The sequence below is a fragment of the Sphaeramia orbicularis genome, chromosome 15, assembly GCF_902148855.1.
Source record: "Sphaeramia orbicularis chromosome 15, fSphaOr1.1, whole genome shotgun sequence".
NCBI classification, from domain to species: Eukaryota; Metazoa; Chordata; class Actinopteri; order Kurtiformes; family Apogonidae; genus Sphaeramia; species Sphaeramia orbicularis.
In genome coordinates, this window is record NC_043971.1 from 47,915,593 (window position 1) to 47,932,759 (window position 17,167).

Genomic DNA, 17,167 nt, shown 5'->3' on the forward strand with positions numbered 1-17,167 from the left:
TGCTGAAGCACTCACACAGATTTGGTTACGTTTTATTTCTATAAACTGTTGAGTTTTAGCCGCAGAATTGTAACACATGGTAATAGTCCTCACTTTTGAGACTGAGAGATACATATTTTACATTGTAGAAAATCCACATATTTTACAGTAGCCTACTATACACAGAATAGGTGCAGTATGAGTCTAGTCTAATTTGTCATAGAAATTTATTGAATGAAAATAAGCAACAGCCACCCCACAGTTTTCATATAATTTTAACAAGGTATTTCCAAGGACTTGCTTGGAATGCGGAGTCTGGAAAATAATGATAATACTGAATGATAATAATACTGATAATGATACTAATGATGATGATACTGAATGATAATAATACTGATAATGATACTAATAATGATAATACTGAATGATAATAATACTGATAATGATACTAATGATGATGATACTGAATGATAATAATACTGATAATGATACTAATAATGAGAATACTGAATGATAATAATACTGATAATGATACTAATAATGAGAATACTGAATGATAGTAATACTGATAATGATACTAAAAATGATAATACTGAATGATAATAATACTGATAATGATACTAATGATGATAATACTGAATGATAACAATAAATATAGTTATAATAATGATGAAGATGAAGATGTAGCATTAGTATTATAAATCTTTTTTGGAAACTCAATGACACTATTCATTGGATTTTGTATTCATTCCATGTACATTGGTGGCAAACTACTGTTGTAGCCACATCTGCCCACCACCAACCACTCACTCACCCCTTACATTCACTCATGAATAATAAAATAACTTGACATGCATGGTGTGTATGTGGGTGTATTTGTTGTATTTCTTATATATTTTATTGTTTTGTTATTTAGTTTGAAGATGCCTCGCAAACAAAGTCGCATTAAACAAAAAAGAAAGGAGCTACCTGAAGCTGCTAAAAGTAGCGGATCCCTTACCAAATGGGTGAAAAAAAGTACTACAGGTAAGCGCAATATAAGGAATAACATTACATACTTTTCATGGACATTAGGCACACCGTTCACACACATTGATTATCTTCCTGTAAATGTCTGCAGTTCCAGAATTTGCCACATTTGGGATGGGGATTATTCAAGACCAGTGAGACCATCCTTTTCAGAGTGATCTTCACCTGGCCTGCAAGGAGGCTACAACAAGAAAGAATTTCAAACCTAATTTTTATCACTTTATTCGACTTCGTAAGTTAATACATATTGTTATTGTAGCTGTCTGCCAAACTAATGTAAAAATGTATACTTTGTGTAATGATTTATTAAACATTTCAAATCATATGTAATTGGTGGTTATTCGTTTTCATGTGCCCTTTTGGAAGTTTGAGCCCCTGCCCCTTTATAGCTCTCTGCACGGCCCTGGTTCTGTGTATTTATACATCCACTGTGCTCTGTAAATGATAAACTGAGTTATCACATTGTGAAAATTGTACTTCAGGTTGTTCATGGTTGTTCATGTTACTCACATTTTTGTAAAGGACAGTTTGTAGTTGTAAACGTTGTCAGATTGTACTGTTTTGCACTAAAACAAAGAGGAAAAACTTGAAGGTGTCATTATATGGTCATTTATAGGGTTATTATGCAGTTATTTTATTGGTCCAGCCCACTTGAGATCAACTTGGTCTATATTGCCCCCCTTTCCATTGTGTGGTACCAGCTCGGCTCGACTGGACTCAACTCTACATGGTTTGGTACAGTGCTGTCGCTTTTCCACAGCAGTTGGTATCACCTCAGCATGAATGAGATGGGTGTGGTCGTCAGAGTCAAAACTGTCATGAAGTCATTTTTAAGCGACATAAGTCTCACTTGGTATAGTTATCAGTAAAGACAATGGATGACATCAAGATGATGCTGTACTTGTTGCTCAGTCTGTGGCTTTTTGTCACAGAAAAGGTGTCACGAGAGTGCCAGAAACGGATACAAGCGGCGAGACAAAACACGTTGGAAAAGCAAAGGAGAGTTATGAAACCAATACAGAAGTATGAAGCTGAAGACCAGTGGATCAGAGTGGCCAAGAGACAACGTCTAATGGTAAGCTAATGCCTTATATACAATAGATGTTGCAGTGCAGTAGGGCTGCACGATTAATCGATTTTAAATCGAAATCGGATTTTTTAATTAGTACGATTTTTAAAAAAGGGAAATCGTAAAATCGATTTCATCTCTCTCGTACCTGCGGGCCGCGCGCTTGCGGGCTCCCGTAGGCTCCTCCTCCTATCAGTGACAGCGGGCTGTCACAGAAGTCTGTGTAATGACCGGACTTTAAATCTGTTCATGAGCCCGCAGTACTTATAGCAATGTAAGCCGTGGCTTCACGCACGGATCCCGCAACTGAAATAGAACTGCATGCGGATCATTCATCTTCCGTTGTCCCAGATCCGTACCGTACTGTCTTCTTCCGAACCGGGTCCGAGTCTCGGGGTCATCAGCCTGAAGCAGAGGAGCCCACACAGCCCTGTGCCCACACACATCCACCAGCTCCACAGATAGAATCCCTCCAGCGTGTCCTGGGTCGGTCTATTCCACGCACGGATCCCCCAGTTTAAATAGAACCGCATGTGGATCACTCATATTAACGTGGTCCACGCACACACACACGCACGCACGACTGATGCCTGTCACTGACTTACATTGGTATCACTTCTGTGGGCCCAGATACCCAGGAAAAAAAAAAAAAAAAAACAAATATATATATATATATATATATATATATATATATATATATATATGTTATAATTTAGTCCTCTTACTTGCTAAATTTTTCATTCACAAATGTAAGTTCTGTTACACAAAACCAAATATTATTTATTTTTTGAAAGATGTTGAACTTTATTTAAAGCTGTTAGATAAATGTGGAAACAAAAAGGCTATAAAAAACATAAGTATTTGCTCTGATATGGACATTGTATTATATAGTGTATTCCCCCTGACAAACTTCTGTTATTTTCTTGTTGTATACATTGTTTGTATACTCTGCTTCATTCAATAAAGATTTAATTAAGAATAAAACTTCTGTGGGTTCATCACGTGATCCCATCACAGATTTGAGGTTAGAGCAGTGCCTTGCATTGTTGGCTGCTCACGAAAATGGCGTGCTGACTTCTGTTGTCTTTTGTAGTTTTACCCAAAAATCAAAATCAAAATCGAGTTTTTAGAGGAAAAAATCGGGATTTTTTTTTTTTTGCCAAAATCGTGCAGCCCTACAGTGCAGTCTATGTGCACCGAGAAATGATAGAGAAAAGTGTTTTTTGTCAGTATAGGCTGAAGATCTTCGTACATGTGACGACACTATTTCTGCCCATTCTGTGGCCAGCAGTGAAATTTTAGTGCCAACACAGCCTGGGTAGAACCACCCCAGAGATGGCACAAAAAAAGGTATGGTTACCAGGTACAACCCCAATGGACAAGTGCTAAAACTGTAGAGTCAAGTCGAATCGAGTCATGCTGGAAAGGTGCAGTGGAAAAGGGGCATATGTGGCCCCTGAACTTTAATGAGTTTGACACCCCTAAAGGCAAACTTTTACTATCTAATTTTACTATCATTTTAGGACAGAAATAGAAAAAAATGGGGTTCACAGGAGGAGCCCTTTAGTACTCCTCAAAACGCTGTGGTGAGCAGAGATGGAGGATCCGGCACCAGGATATCTACTAGCTGTCCTTCAACATTTTTCTTTTTATTGGCTACAGTAACTAAAGGTTTTCTTATATTGTTTATATTTCCAGGGGAACCGGTTGGAGTGTGACACAGACTGGAAGCGGAGCTGGCTGTAAGCACTTGTTATGAAGCGCTGACTAATGTTTAATAAAAGTTCTCAGTAAGTGAGAATACTGCTTTAAATGTCCATTCTGTACGGTTAGCAAAACAAAACAGAATGAAACATGGTGGCAGTGGTGGTGAAAATAGGCCAGACGGTGAAGTTTGCCGTGTAGGATAGTAAGTGCTGCTAACTTCGTATTAGCCCAGCCTGCCCAGAGCATATTTGAAAAGAAGTCCAATGTCTATAGAGTCGAAGAGATTTGCGGACGTCGCAATGGATAAAATAAAGGCATCCACAACACTTGGTTTGGATTCTTCCAACTTAGCAAAGATTTGGAAAAGTTGGAAAGAGGAGGTCATGTTGTATATGGACCTCACGATGCCCGACGCAGAAGAAACTACTAAAGTTAAGTTGTTTAACTACCTCTTTTTGGGGGACACTTTTGGATATGCTGTCGTCCGGGAGGACATCTGCGAGGAGAACAGTGATTTCAATGATGGCGCTCATGGATGAACATTGCAATCCTAAACTGAATGAGACTGTTGAGAGATACAGATTTTTCGTCAGAAACCAGGGACAAGACGAAAATATAGATAGATATGTCACAGATCTCAGAGTGTTGGCCAGTACATGTAACTTTGGTGACATTAAAGACTCCTTAATAAGGGACCACATTGTGTGCAGTACAACTAGCTCTTTGCTGAGAGAGAGACAATTGAGAGAAGAAAACTTAATTCTCAATAAATGTATGGAGAGATAAAAAGGAAGATATTTGGTGTAACTTTTGTGGCAAAACACATGAAAAAAAACAATCATAAATGTCCAGCCTATGGTAAAATGTGCAAGAAATCTGGGGAAGAGAACCACTTTGCTGAGAAATTCAAATCAAAGTTTGAGAAAAACAAGAAAGTCAGACCAATACATACAGTCTCAGAGTCAAGTGAGTCGTGTGAGGACATCATGACAATAACTGAAGTGAAACACAAGAGCCAATAAACCAAATCAACATGGATTTTGGCATGTCAAGCTGAACGAGGAGTCAAGTTATCTAACCACGTTCGCTCCCTCATTTGGTCGATACTGTTGGCTCAGGATGCCAATGTATGGGGCCATTATTGTAGCAATATTATTTGCAAATGCGTGTGGAGAGTTGAGTGTCCGTATTTCAATCTGTCTGTGCACAGTCGGATTTGCAAATGTGTAAATGAATCTGTAAATGCGTGATGAGATTTGTGTGTCTGCATCTCAATCTGTCTGTGCGCAGTCGGATTTGCAAATGTATAACTGAATCTGTAAATGCGTGATGAGATTTGTGTGTCTGTACAACAATCTGCAAATGTGTAAAACAACTTGTGTGTGTGTGTAATCAGATTTGAAAAGGCAATGTATTTTCACTACAAGACCCAGAAATACAGACAAATCATTGGTTACAAGTCAAGCGGCTTCTTGATTGGCTCTCTTTACACACGTGAATTTTGCTACACTTCTGCCGTGAGAGATCCACAAATGCGTAGCGGGATTTGTCTGTAAAACCAGGGTTTGTGTACGTGGGCTCAGGCTGCCCTGGGCTCTGGCTCACAGGCTCCCTCATTCCGGCTGCGTTCGGCTTTGCTTGTTCTTGTACCTGACGTGAGTTTACGTGAGTTGTGCTTGCAAGGTTCACCAACTGCCACTAAAAATCGAAGAAGAAGAAGAATCACCTGGGCAAGGAAAGATGGCTGCAAACGACGAGACGGGTCAGACGTTTGGGGCTACGAATAATCCATGGGTAAGCGACGTTTAGCTTTAAAAACAAACTCAATGTAACAGATTTATAATGGAATACAAATGTGAAGTTATCATGGATAGATTAATATTAGGTAATTAGTGTCGCAGTGCACAGAGCTATTTAGAACGCAGCCGGAATGAGGAAATCCGACTGCGCACAGACAGATTGAGATACAGACACACAACTCTCCACACACTCAGATTGAAATGCAGACACACAAATCTCATCACGCATTTACAGATTCATTTACACATTTGCAAATCCGACTGCGCACAGACAGATTGAAATACGGACACTCAACTCTCCACACGCATTTGCAAATAATATTGCTACAATAATGGCCCCATACCAATGGGTATAAGCCCAGCTCCAGATGTTTTCCAGAGGAAACTAATGCAAGCACTTGAGGGCTTACCGTTGATGTATATCATCACGAATGATATACTGATTCCGGGTGAGGGAGGCACACAGGAAGAGGCAAACAAGAGCTACATTAGGCCCTTTCCCACCAAAAGGCCCAGGAACTTTATTACCAGGAACTTTTTGGGGTAAAAAAGTTCCTGGTAACTGTGTTTCCACCGCACCTGAAAGTTCAGGGTAATTTATTCAAATCAGGTTGATGATGTATGAGGAGCAGTAACAGAAACTGTAGACCAGTTCATGTGCATTCACAAACTAACCTCTAGTTCAATAAAATGACACAGTACTGAAGTGGACAGTTTGGGTTTAACATTTTACTGGTTGTTGAATCACGTAATCCATCTGGAATACATTTTAAATGAAGTTAACCATCATTACATATCCTTAATTTGTATTTAAAAATGGTAGAACATGTATTTTCAACTTCTCATTCCTTAAACTAAATCACATCTAACCTTATGTGTTTATGTACTTTATGACGGTTCTGTTTCATTTCTATTGTTTTATAGATATAGTTCAGGTTCAACCCTGAAGTCACACACATTTACTCAAATGCCTGCATTTAATTCAACTGCATATTACTGATAAAAGTACCTATACTCATATTTTGATGCCTTGTAAATGAACAGACAGTATTAGGTTAGATTTTTTTTTTTTTTTTTTTTTAATTAAAATTTGAAACAAAACAAAGGTGCCTTAAGATTAAAAGGGAAATAAACACATGTGAAAGGTTCAGGCTTTTGGACCAGGGTCTGGTCCAGCTAGTCCAGGACAGCCGGTCTGGAACTCCATGGTCCTGGTCCCTTTTTCACTTTCCTACAGGAAAAGTAATAAAAATGCTAAAATGAATAACAGAACACATGATGACAGATTCCTACCAGTGTGATGTGACATGTCAAATGTCTGACCTGGGCTGTTGTAAACAGCAGTAGATGATGGACGAGGACACAAATAAGGAGGTTTGGAAAAAGAGCCAAGTCCCTCCGGTCCATTTCAGGTGGAAATTACAAACATACAGAATAAATCAGTGTTCAGCTCACAGCGACAACACAAATACATCCAGTTCTCAGATTTAGGTTTAGTGTCAGACTGTTGACCAGTTAGTGTTAGGTTAACTGGACTTCACTGTTGACTAAACAGCTGATGCCACTGACTACTGTTACAACATGGAACCAACTAAACAGGGAATATTTCTGTGATATACATACCATTGGTTTGTTCGACAGTCAGATCCACTGCGACTGTTGTGGTCCTTTAGTTTCTTTTAATTCTGCATAAGTTTCTTCTTCTTTTCTCGTATTTCTTTAGGTGTGTGTCTTATATTTGGCTCCGACAGCTTTTACTCGCTCGTTTCGTGTCAGCGATTCAAAGTCCGTCTGAATTTCCTCGTCATCCGTCCACTTGTTGTAGCTTCTCTTTTGGTCCATTTTCCGAATTATCAAAATACAAAGCTTGTGGAAATTAAATGAGTTAAATTTTGGCGGTGAACAGAATACGGAAATGCTGTCAGTCTAGTCCACCACTCAGCCTTCTCCAGCACACAGCTCTGCTCCTTAAAGTTCCTGGTAATCTGAAAAGTACTTCCTCCCTACCAGGAACTTCTTTGGGGTAAATTAGGGGCCAGGGTAACCAGTTACCAGGGTAATTTTCGGTGGAAACACACCAGGAACTTTGAAAGTTCAGGGTAATACAGAAAGTTCCTGCAAAAGTTCCTGCAGTGGGAAAGGGCCTACAGAGAACTTGAGAGGCTTTTTGCTGAGATGCAGACAAAAACACATTAAACTGAATACGGACAAGTTAAAGCTACAGAGACAATCTGTCCCCTACATTGGACACCTACTGACATCAGAAGGTCTCTGGATCGACCCAGAGAAAGTGAGGGCAGTGAATAAGCTGCCAAAGCCCACAGATGTTAAAGGTGTACAAAGAATTATAGGTATGTTGTACCACTTGTCTAAGTTCTGTGACCCTCTTTTAGATGACTGTGAAGTTTTGAGACAACTTACACATAAAGACAATACGTGGGACTGGAATGAGGTGCCTATACCTATGGCCGGAAAGTGACTGTTCAGAGTGACCATAAGCCACTAGAAAGTATTGTGAGGAAGCCGCTGCTTAGTGCATCAAAGAGACTGCAGAGAATGTTACTCAGGCTTCGGAAATATGACATTTATGTGATCTATGTACCTGGCTGAGATATGGTTTTAGCTGACACACTTAGTGGAGCTTACTTACCCCACAGTGACCAAGAAGACACAGAATTGGAGCTAAAGTCTCTTAACATGGTCACATACTTACCCATCTCAGCAGAAAGACTGTCCGCCATCCGAGACACAACAAGGGAGGATGCAAAATTGCAACAAATGATACAGAGCATTCTCACAGGATGGCTTAAGCTCAAAAGAGACGTTTCACATGACATATAACACTATTTTGCCTTTCAGAATGAGCTGAGTTTTCAGGACGGCATTGTGTTCAGAGGAAAAAGAGCCGTAATTCCGGACACGCACAGCGCTGACCTTACCCGCCAAATAAGACTATATTTGTCAAGCCTGCCTCCAGACGATAGTCTGGTTTTGTCTGTCTTTTATGTTGTCTGTCATTTCCTGTTTTATTTTGTTAAGTTTCCCTCATGTGTCATGTCTGGTGTCTTTGCTTCCTGTCCCTGATTGTGTCCACCTGTGTGATTACCTGACTCCGCCCTAATTTGTTCCACCTGTGTCTCATTGTCTTCCCTCCCTTTTGTGTATTTAAGCCCTGTGTTTTCCCCTGTTCGTTGCCAGTTCGTATTTTCTCGTGAGATACTTACCAGCGTTTTTGATCCTGTCTGTCTGCCTACCTGTGTTTGACCCGGTTTGCCATCTCTGTTTTTGCCTGTTGCCTTATCCCTGTCGGTTTTGTCTACCTCATTCTGACCTCCTGGTTTTGACCTCCTCGCCTGACTTTTACGGTACGTGAGCTAGCCTGATCCCTATGTCCTGTTGCCTGTTTGACTGCCTTCCCGTGTATGACCTGGTTCTGCCACTGACCTCCCTCTGCTTCTCCCCAGTCGGGAAACCGACGTGTTCAACCGAACCAGACGGTGGGTTTTCATCTCCGGTCCGGGGTACTTACCCTGAGAAGATCCCCATCACCATTATCCTCAAGATTTTGTACTGTATCATTTTTACTGAACTGTCAGTGAGCTTGGTGTTTAATAAACATTGTGAACTTTTCAGTCAGTCTCTGGGTCGTGCATCTGGGTTCAGTTTTCGTACTCTGAGCATTACAGTATTATTACCTCCGCCAAGGAGGTTATGTTTTTGCCAGGGTTTGTTTGTTTGTCTGTTTGTTTGTTTGTTTGTTTGTTTGTCTGTCCGTTAGTGTGCAACATAACTCAAAAAGTTATGGACAGATTTGGATGAAATTTTCAGGGTTTGTTGGAAATGGGATAAGGAAGAAATGATTAAATTTTGGTGGTGATCGGGGGTGGGGGGGCCCACAGGGGGGGGTCACTGATCACCCTTGGCGGAGGTCTGCGCTCTCCGAGTGCTTCTAGTTTTACTTTTGAGTCCATAAGAAATACTGTAATCTGTTTGCTGAAGTATTGAGGTTGAAATGTTGTTGCACTGAGAGTAATGTTTATCTGTTTACAAAGAAAACATGCAGGTTGGAAATATTTGAAAAAAAAAAGAGAGAGAGAGAGAGAGAGAGAGAAAGGATGTAATAAGAGGTTTGTTATATTGTTTATGTTTCCGAGGGGACCGGTTGGAGTGTGACACAAACCGGAAGGGGCGCTGGCTGTAAGCACTTGTTATGAAGTGATGAATAATGCTTAATAGAAGCTCTCAGTAAGCAAGTATACTGCTTTAACCGTTCATTCTGTATGGTTAGTGAAATGGAACAGAATGAAACAGCTACAACAACTAGCAGCAGCGTATCTGAAGCTCGCTTGTAACTCAGATTTGACCTTGTAACTCAAAGCAAAAAATCGAGGGTTAGCTCGGAAAACTTATAAGCTGGTGCGCGTGTAAGTCAAGGTACCACTGTACTGTATTTAGTCTTTTGCATTATGTTCTGCCAACCTGAGGGAATCACCCACAGTGCAGTAAAAAAGAGAGGCTGCAATAATTCACTGAAGTTTACAAACAAACATATTAACAAGGATTTTAGATGGTTCATAGGTTCTTGAAGGTATCCATTACCACAGAAATTCACCAATTCTTTCTGTTTATATTTACATAATGTTTTTATAAAATTAGTAAACATATATATATATATATATATATGTGTGTGTGTATGTGTGTGTATGTGTGTACATGTATGAAGAGGAATAAATGCGAATAAATCTTTATTGTCTGAATAAATCTTTATTGTCACAGGAATAATGAAAATTAGCTTAGCACTTCTGTTGTGTTTAGCAGCAAATTCTTAAAGCGCAAAAAGAAAGACTGCATATAAGAATATCACACAAAATTATACTGGAAATGTATACTAAAAAATACTGACAATATTGAAAACTACAAAGAAATTCTGAAAAAAGTCAGAAGGCCAAATCTATGACGCAAATAGAAGAAATATATACAACACATAAAGGATTATACAGTATACAAGATAAAATTAAAAGCAAGATGCATGAGATATAAGTGTTGCACTGAGAGAGGGTGTGTGTAACATTGTCTGTTAGAAGAAGCTAAATAATGAATTAATTGTGTATTGTAATTTTTCTGTAATTGCAAACTTACACATTTTTCTGTAAGTTAATTGAATTGTCCTGATAGAATTTAAAATGTTAATTTGAGTTTGCATTGTCACGATAACGTCACGATAACGTCACGTGACATGTCGGAAAGTACTTTGCCATTCCTTTTGTACTTGTTCAGTCCTTACAGACCCTCATAGTCAGACGTTGACCCACTGACATCAGCAAAGTCTGTAAGGGTTCAGTCATCAGGGTTTATAGTGTAGAGGGGGGTAAAAGTAACCTCTGAATGAACTTTACTCCATCTTATGATGATTTTGTTGGTTTTTTTCTACCTATATTATCACCATTCTAACTGGTTATAGGTCACTTAAAAGCACATTAACCCATAAAAACCCAAACATTGACTACAGACCAAAAGCATCTGCTGATCTAAAATGTTTAATACCTGTTTATTCCACTAATCCTATCAATCCATGTAAATAACTGGTGTAAAATGCAGTTTTTTATCTTCTCATGGTCATCAGCTATGACCCATTTGGACGTTCAAAGGCTCCATAGTTACCGTGGAAACACTGTCATCTTCTACAACACTGATTCACTAGTAAAACCCATGGAGTAGGATTAATGACAATGGATGGAGACATTTGGTTTATGTTCAGTAATTGATATGTTTGCTGAAGACACTTTTTCTTCAGTTTTTGCTGTTTTGACATAATAATCTTTGAATTTACTGTGAGTTTACATGAACATCTAAATTAAATATAGGAAATTAAATACAGGAAAATACATGATTTACAGTGAAAAATACAAAATACAGAGGATAATTTTATAATAAATGGTGATACATTACGTAAGAAAGGTTTAATATAGAGAAAAATTTCATTTGGGAACTGCCAGAGAAGTAACACTGGGTCATTATGGGTTAAGCTAAACATAATTCATCTTGTCACCAAGGTTTTCATACCTTCTCATTTGTTGCATATTATGGATCGAAACCCATTCCTTACCTTCCAAACTGAGTGACGAGCATGCCCACTATAAGGGAACCCAGCAAACCTCCGATTGCAAACACAGACACAGTGAGGGAGTACATGAGGGTCAACGTCTCTTCACTGAGTCCTGTTCCATTGCGACTCACCACTGTCTTGTTGTAGAAGTCCTTTATATACTGAAACAGAGCAAAACAGACCAATGTGAGATAGTAATGTATTGTAAGAGAGTTCTGAAGATGTTGATGGTATGTGAGGTGGTCATCACAATGCTAATATGTAAATAATATTGAATTTTAATTTTATATTTATATAAGTATTTGTATAAATACCAAGTTTCTTATTTTCCTCTTATATTTCATTTTTTACTTATTTGTGGGGGGGTTTCTACCTGTCTTTTTGTCTGCTTGTGGTATGTTGCTGCTGTTAACTGTAAAATTTCCCTATGATGGGATAAATAAAGTCTTCGTTTCTCTTCTCTTCTCTTCTCTTCTCTTCTCTTATCTTATCTTATCTTATCTTATCTTATCTTATCTTATCTTATCAATTACTTGTTCTGAAATATTCCAACAGACCCTAAGAAAAAAGCACAGGCTAGATGACAGTGGAAGTTTACACCTTGTCTTAATGCATTTAAATTGCAATATTTCAACTAAGTATTTTCAGTTAGTTTAGTTTTTTAGTCTATTTTGTTTTCATAATACAATAAAGATTTTTTTTTTTTTAATTTGAGCTTTTTTCTGAACTTTCTCTTCCACACTGTCCTCCCAACCACCAACAAATCAACCCTATGTATCCACAGATTGTATCACTCATTGTTTACACACATCTGTATTCTGGCATCATTTTCTTTGTCAAACAAAAACTCACTGGCAGACATTTTCACAGTTTGTCAGAATAACATTGCATTTTCTCCCTTTATAGACAGAAAACATTCAGTCATTCATTTTCTAAACCCGCTTTATCCTTACTAGGGTCATGGGAGTCGCTTGGAGCCTATCCAAGCTGCACAGGGGCAAAGGCGGGGTACACCCTGGACAAGTCGCCAGTTCTTCGCAGGGCAGACAGAAAACAGCCACAGAAAAAAACACAAATTTCCTCCATTTTGTATGGACTGTGTGGTCAATAGCTGCACTAAAGATCTATTTTGTATCAATCAAATAAGGTCAGACCTCTTACAGTTTAGTCTGAAAAATGGATCCAAAAATGGCAAACTCTGCAAAGATAATAATGTCACAATAATGACTTATTAATGACATATTTTCATAAGCCTCATAATCAAAGTCACCCATGTAAAATAAACACTGCCATTTCAGCATCAAACTCATTCTTTTGATTTACAGCCATGTCTACTGGATAAAACAACAACAGTGCTTCCAGATGTGATCATTTTGTCACTGTCTTTGACCCTTTGAAAAGGTCCTGTGGAGTTCATTTTCAACATCGCTGGAGACTATTAAGAATGGTTATGACCAGTGGTCACATAAACCCGTTGGACCGTCACTGTGACTCAAGTCAGTGCATATCTTTACAATCCAATACATACGTATTTTTGATATGAGTTGATAGCTCTTTATTCTAAATACTCTAATGAAAATTGTAGGTAAGTTTGAAGTTTGATGTTTTTTTGTTTTTTTTTTTCAAAAAGACGGTGCATATTGATGAACACAATATATGACAATACGCAAGATTACTGCCAAGGCTAATTTCCATCTTTAGTCCCTACATAAAACAACATAGTTCACATAAAACAGTTCAGTAAAGTGTATTCATTCAGCAGACAAGTTAAACACATTATACACGTTAAACTAGAGTTAAGAGAGTAGAACACATACATGCATGCACACATGATTCCCATTTGAAAGTGGAAACACTACATATAACCCCTTTAATTAATATCAGGTCTTGATTATTACTGCAGTCTGTGGACCATAGATTTAGTGGATGGATTTTTGGACCAGTTACCTCTTACCTCAAACATCTTTATCATTACCTTAACTGCTCAAAGATGTTTTGGAACTTGTCACAATATGTTCACCATTAGGAATTTGAACATATTTCCTGATCCATTTGATGGCATGTGTTTTCCTTGCATATTAAGAATTAAGAATCTTTATTTTGTCAGTAGGGTTCACACACGTAGACATGCGTATGTAACACACACCGACATTGGCCTTCTCCATTTAATCCATCACTAGATCATGCAGGAACAAATCACACACTGAATACTTGGACCAGTGGGCTCATTATATCAGGCACCCGGGGAGCAAATGTGGGTTAAGTGATTCAAGGGCACATAAGCCAACAACTCTCCACCAGTCTGGGGAATCGAACCGGCATTAACAATAATAAAACAAATATTAAAATAAACAACTCCCACCTCCGGGAGAGCTTCTCCCAGATCCCGGGGGAGGCTGGGGACATTGAGTCTGAGTTGACCATGTTCTCCACCTCCATTGTCGAAGCGGCTGCTCGGAGCTGTGGTCGCAAGGTCTCCGGTGCCTGTCGTGGCGGCAATCCCCAAACCCGGTGGTGGACCCCAGAAGTAAGGGAGGCCGTCAAGCTGAAGAAGGAGTCTTATTGGGCCTTGTTGGCCCGTGGGACTCCCGAGGCAGCTGATGGGTACTGGAAGACCAAGTGTGCTGCAGCCCGAGCGGTTGTGGAGGCAAAAACTCGGTTCTGGGTGGAGTTTGGGGAGGCCATGGAGGAGGACTATCGGTCGGCCTCGAGGAAATTCTGGCAAACCATCCGGCGCCTCAGGAGGGCAAAGCAGTGCACCACCAACACTGTTTACAGTGGAAGTGGGGAGCTGCTGACCTCGACTGGGGATGTTGTCGGACGGTGGAAGGAATACTTTGAGGTTCTCCTCAATCCCACTGTCACGTCTTCCATGGAGGAAGCAGAGGCTGAGGTCTCAGAGGTGGACTCGTCCGTCACCCAAGCTGAAGTCTCCGAGGTGGTTGGCAAGCTCCTCGGTGGCAGGGCACCAGGGGTGGATGAGATTCGCCCTGAGTACCTTAAGTCTCTGGATGTGCAGGGACTGTCTTGGTTGACACGTCTCTGTAACATCACGTGGCAGTCGGGGACAGTACCTCTGGATTGGCAGACCAGGGTGGTGGTCCCCCTTTTTAAGAAGGGGGACCAGAGGATGTGCTCCAACTATAGGGGGGATCACACTCCTCAGCCTCCCGGGGAAAGTCTATTCCAGGGTACTGGAGAGGAGGATCCGACCGATAGTCGAACCTCGGATCCAGGAGGAACAATGCGGTTTTCATCCCGGTCGCAGAACACTGGACCAGCTCTATACTCTCCATCGGGTACTCGAGGGTTCATGGGAGTTCACCCAACCAGTCCACATGTGTTTTGTGGATCTGGAGAAGGCGTTCGATCGTGTCCCTCGTGGTATCCTGTGGGGGGTGCTTCGGGAGTATGGGGTCCGGGGCCCTTTGCAAAGGGCAGTCCGGTCATTGTATAACCAAAGCAGGAACCTGGTTCGCATTGCCGGCAGTAAGTCAGACCTGTTCCAGGTGCACGTTGGACTCTGGCAGGGCTGCCCTTTGTCACCGGTTCTGTTTATAATGTTTATGGACAGAATTTCTAGGTGCAGCCAGGGGCCGGAGGGGGTCCGGTTTGGGGACCACAGGATTTCATCTCTGCTTTTCGCAGATGACGTTGTCCTGTTGGCCTCATTGAACCTGGACCTTCTGCATGCTCTGGGGCGGTTTGCAGCCAAGTGTGAAGCAAGCGGGATGAGGATCAGCACTTCCAAATCCGAGGCCTTGGTTCTCGACTGGAAAAAGGTGGTCTGCCCTCTCCGGGTCGGCAGAGAGTCTTTGCCCCAAGTGGAGGAGTTTAAGTATCTTGGGGTCTTGTTCACGAGTGAGGGAAAGATGGAGCATGAGATTGACAGACGGATCAGTGCAGCGTCTGCAGTGATGCGGTCGCTGTACCGGTCTGTCATGGTGAAGAAGGAGCTGAGCCGAGAGGCGAAGCTCTTGATTTACTGGTCAATCTACGTTCCTACCCTCACCTATGGTCATGAGCTTTGGCTCGTGACCGAAAGGACAAGATCCCGGATACAAGCGGTCGAAATGAGTTTCCTCCACAGGGTGGCTGGGCGCACCCTTAGGGATAGGGTGAGGAGCTCAGTCACCAGGGAGGAGCTCGGAGTAGAGCCGCTGCTCCTCCGCGTCGAGAGGGGCCAGCTGAGGTGGCTTGGGCATCTGTTTCGGATGCCTCCTGGACGCCTCCCTGGGGAGGTGTTCCAGGCATGTCCCACTGGGAGGAGACCTCAGGGAAGACCCAGGATATGTTGGAGAGACTATGTCTCTCGGCTGGCCTGGGAACGCCTCGGGGTCCCCCCGGAAGAGCTGGAGGAGGTGTCTGGGGAGAGGGAAGTCTGGGCATCCCTGCCTAGACTGTTACCCCCGCGACCCGGCCCCGGATAAAGCGGAAGAAAATGGATGGATGGATGGATGGATGGATGGATGGATATTAAAATAATAAACAAATAAACAATACACATGGTACCTTCAGACATTTGGGCATTATTCCAAAGGAGAAATCAGACTGGTTTTTTTTTTTGTTTTTTTTAAGGAAAAGGTCACTAGGTTTCAAGGGTGGCCTGCAACTCAGAGTTGATGTTCACTTATAATGTTTTTTCCAAAACACTTTTTAACAAAAGCTCAAATAACACCAAGTCTGGACCTTTTCTAAAACCACATCTGCTTTCCCTTTCTGTCAGCAGTCGGATATTTATGATACCTCAGCCTCACTAGCAGTTTATTGCCTTAATCCTATGAGAGTTGATAACAGTTGTGCATTGACTGCAGCTGAGATAATTGATCAGTCTAACAGTAAATACAATATTTCTGGCTGTAAATGAATTATCAGCATAATCAGTGTGATCAAGGCCACCTACAGGAGTTTAACCTATATGTACCTGTTTTTACTGGAGGAGGGAACCTATTCAGAGTAGAGAGAAGAGGTAAAGTCAACACAGGAAGGCCCCTGAATCTCTAACTCTGAAGTTTAAGTACAAATAACTACATCAACCACACAAAATGTTATGACAGTTTGAATATCTCATTATCTACAATACATAAGTGTCTTTTAGAGAAACCTTTATACTTAAGGGACAAAGCAAAAAAAAAAAAAAATCAATAATGGATGCCTGTGAAAACCAGGCTTGAATCTGTGATGGAAATGATTGTGTCAGCCCAGGAATACTTCTGTCTGTGAATACAGTTGACCATGTCATCCACAAATGCAGGACAAATCTCTATCATGCAAAGAAGAAGTCAGTTACAAACATGATCCAGAAATACTACCATCTTCTCTGGGTCAAAGCTCAATTAACCCTTGAAGACTCAGAACTATTTCTGTTGTGACTTCTAAATGAAATTTTCTCTACGTTTAACCCTCACTAAATGATTTATCAACATTTATTATAATGTTATCCTCTGCATTTTTCATTTTTCATTGTAAATCATGTAT

The 17,167-nt window shown here is 40.7% G+C and overlaps 1 protein-coding gene across 1 annotated transcript in view; it reads right to left on the reverse strand.

The window, feature by feature from the left end:
- The window catches only part of slc2a15a (solute carrier family 2 member 15a), a 67,396-nt gene that overhangs the window by 40,083 nt on the left and 10,146 nt on the right, over nt 1-17,167 (reverse strand). The window contains exon 3 of the mRNA XM_030156494.1: nt 11,690-11,850. Within this exon, the coding sequence (XP_030012354.1) occupies nt 11,690-11,850 (161 nt within the window). The remainder of the gene's footprint in view (nt 1-11,689; nt 11,851-17,167) is intronic.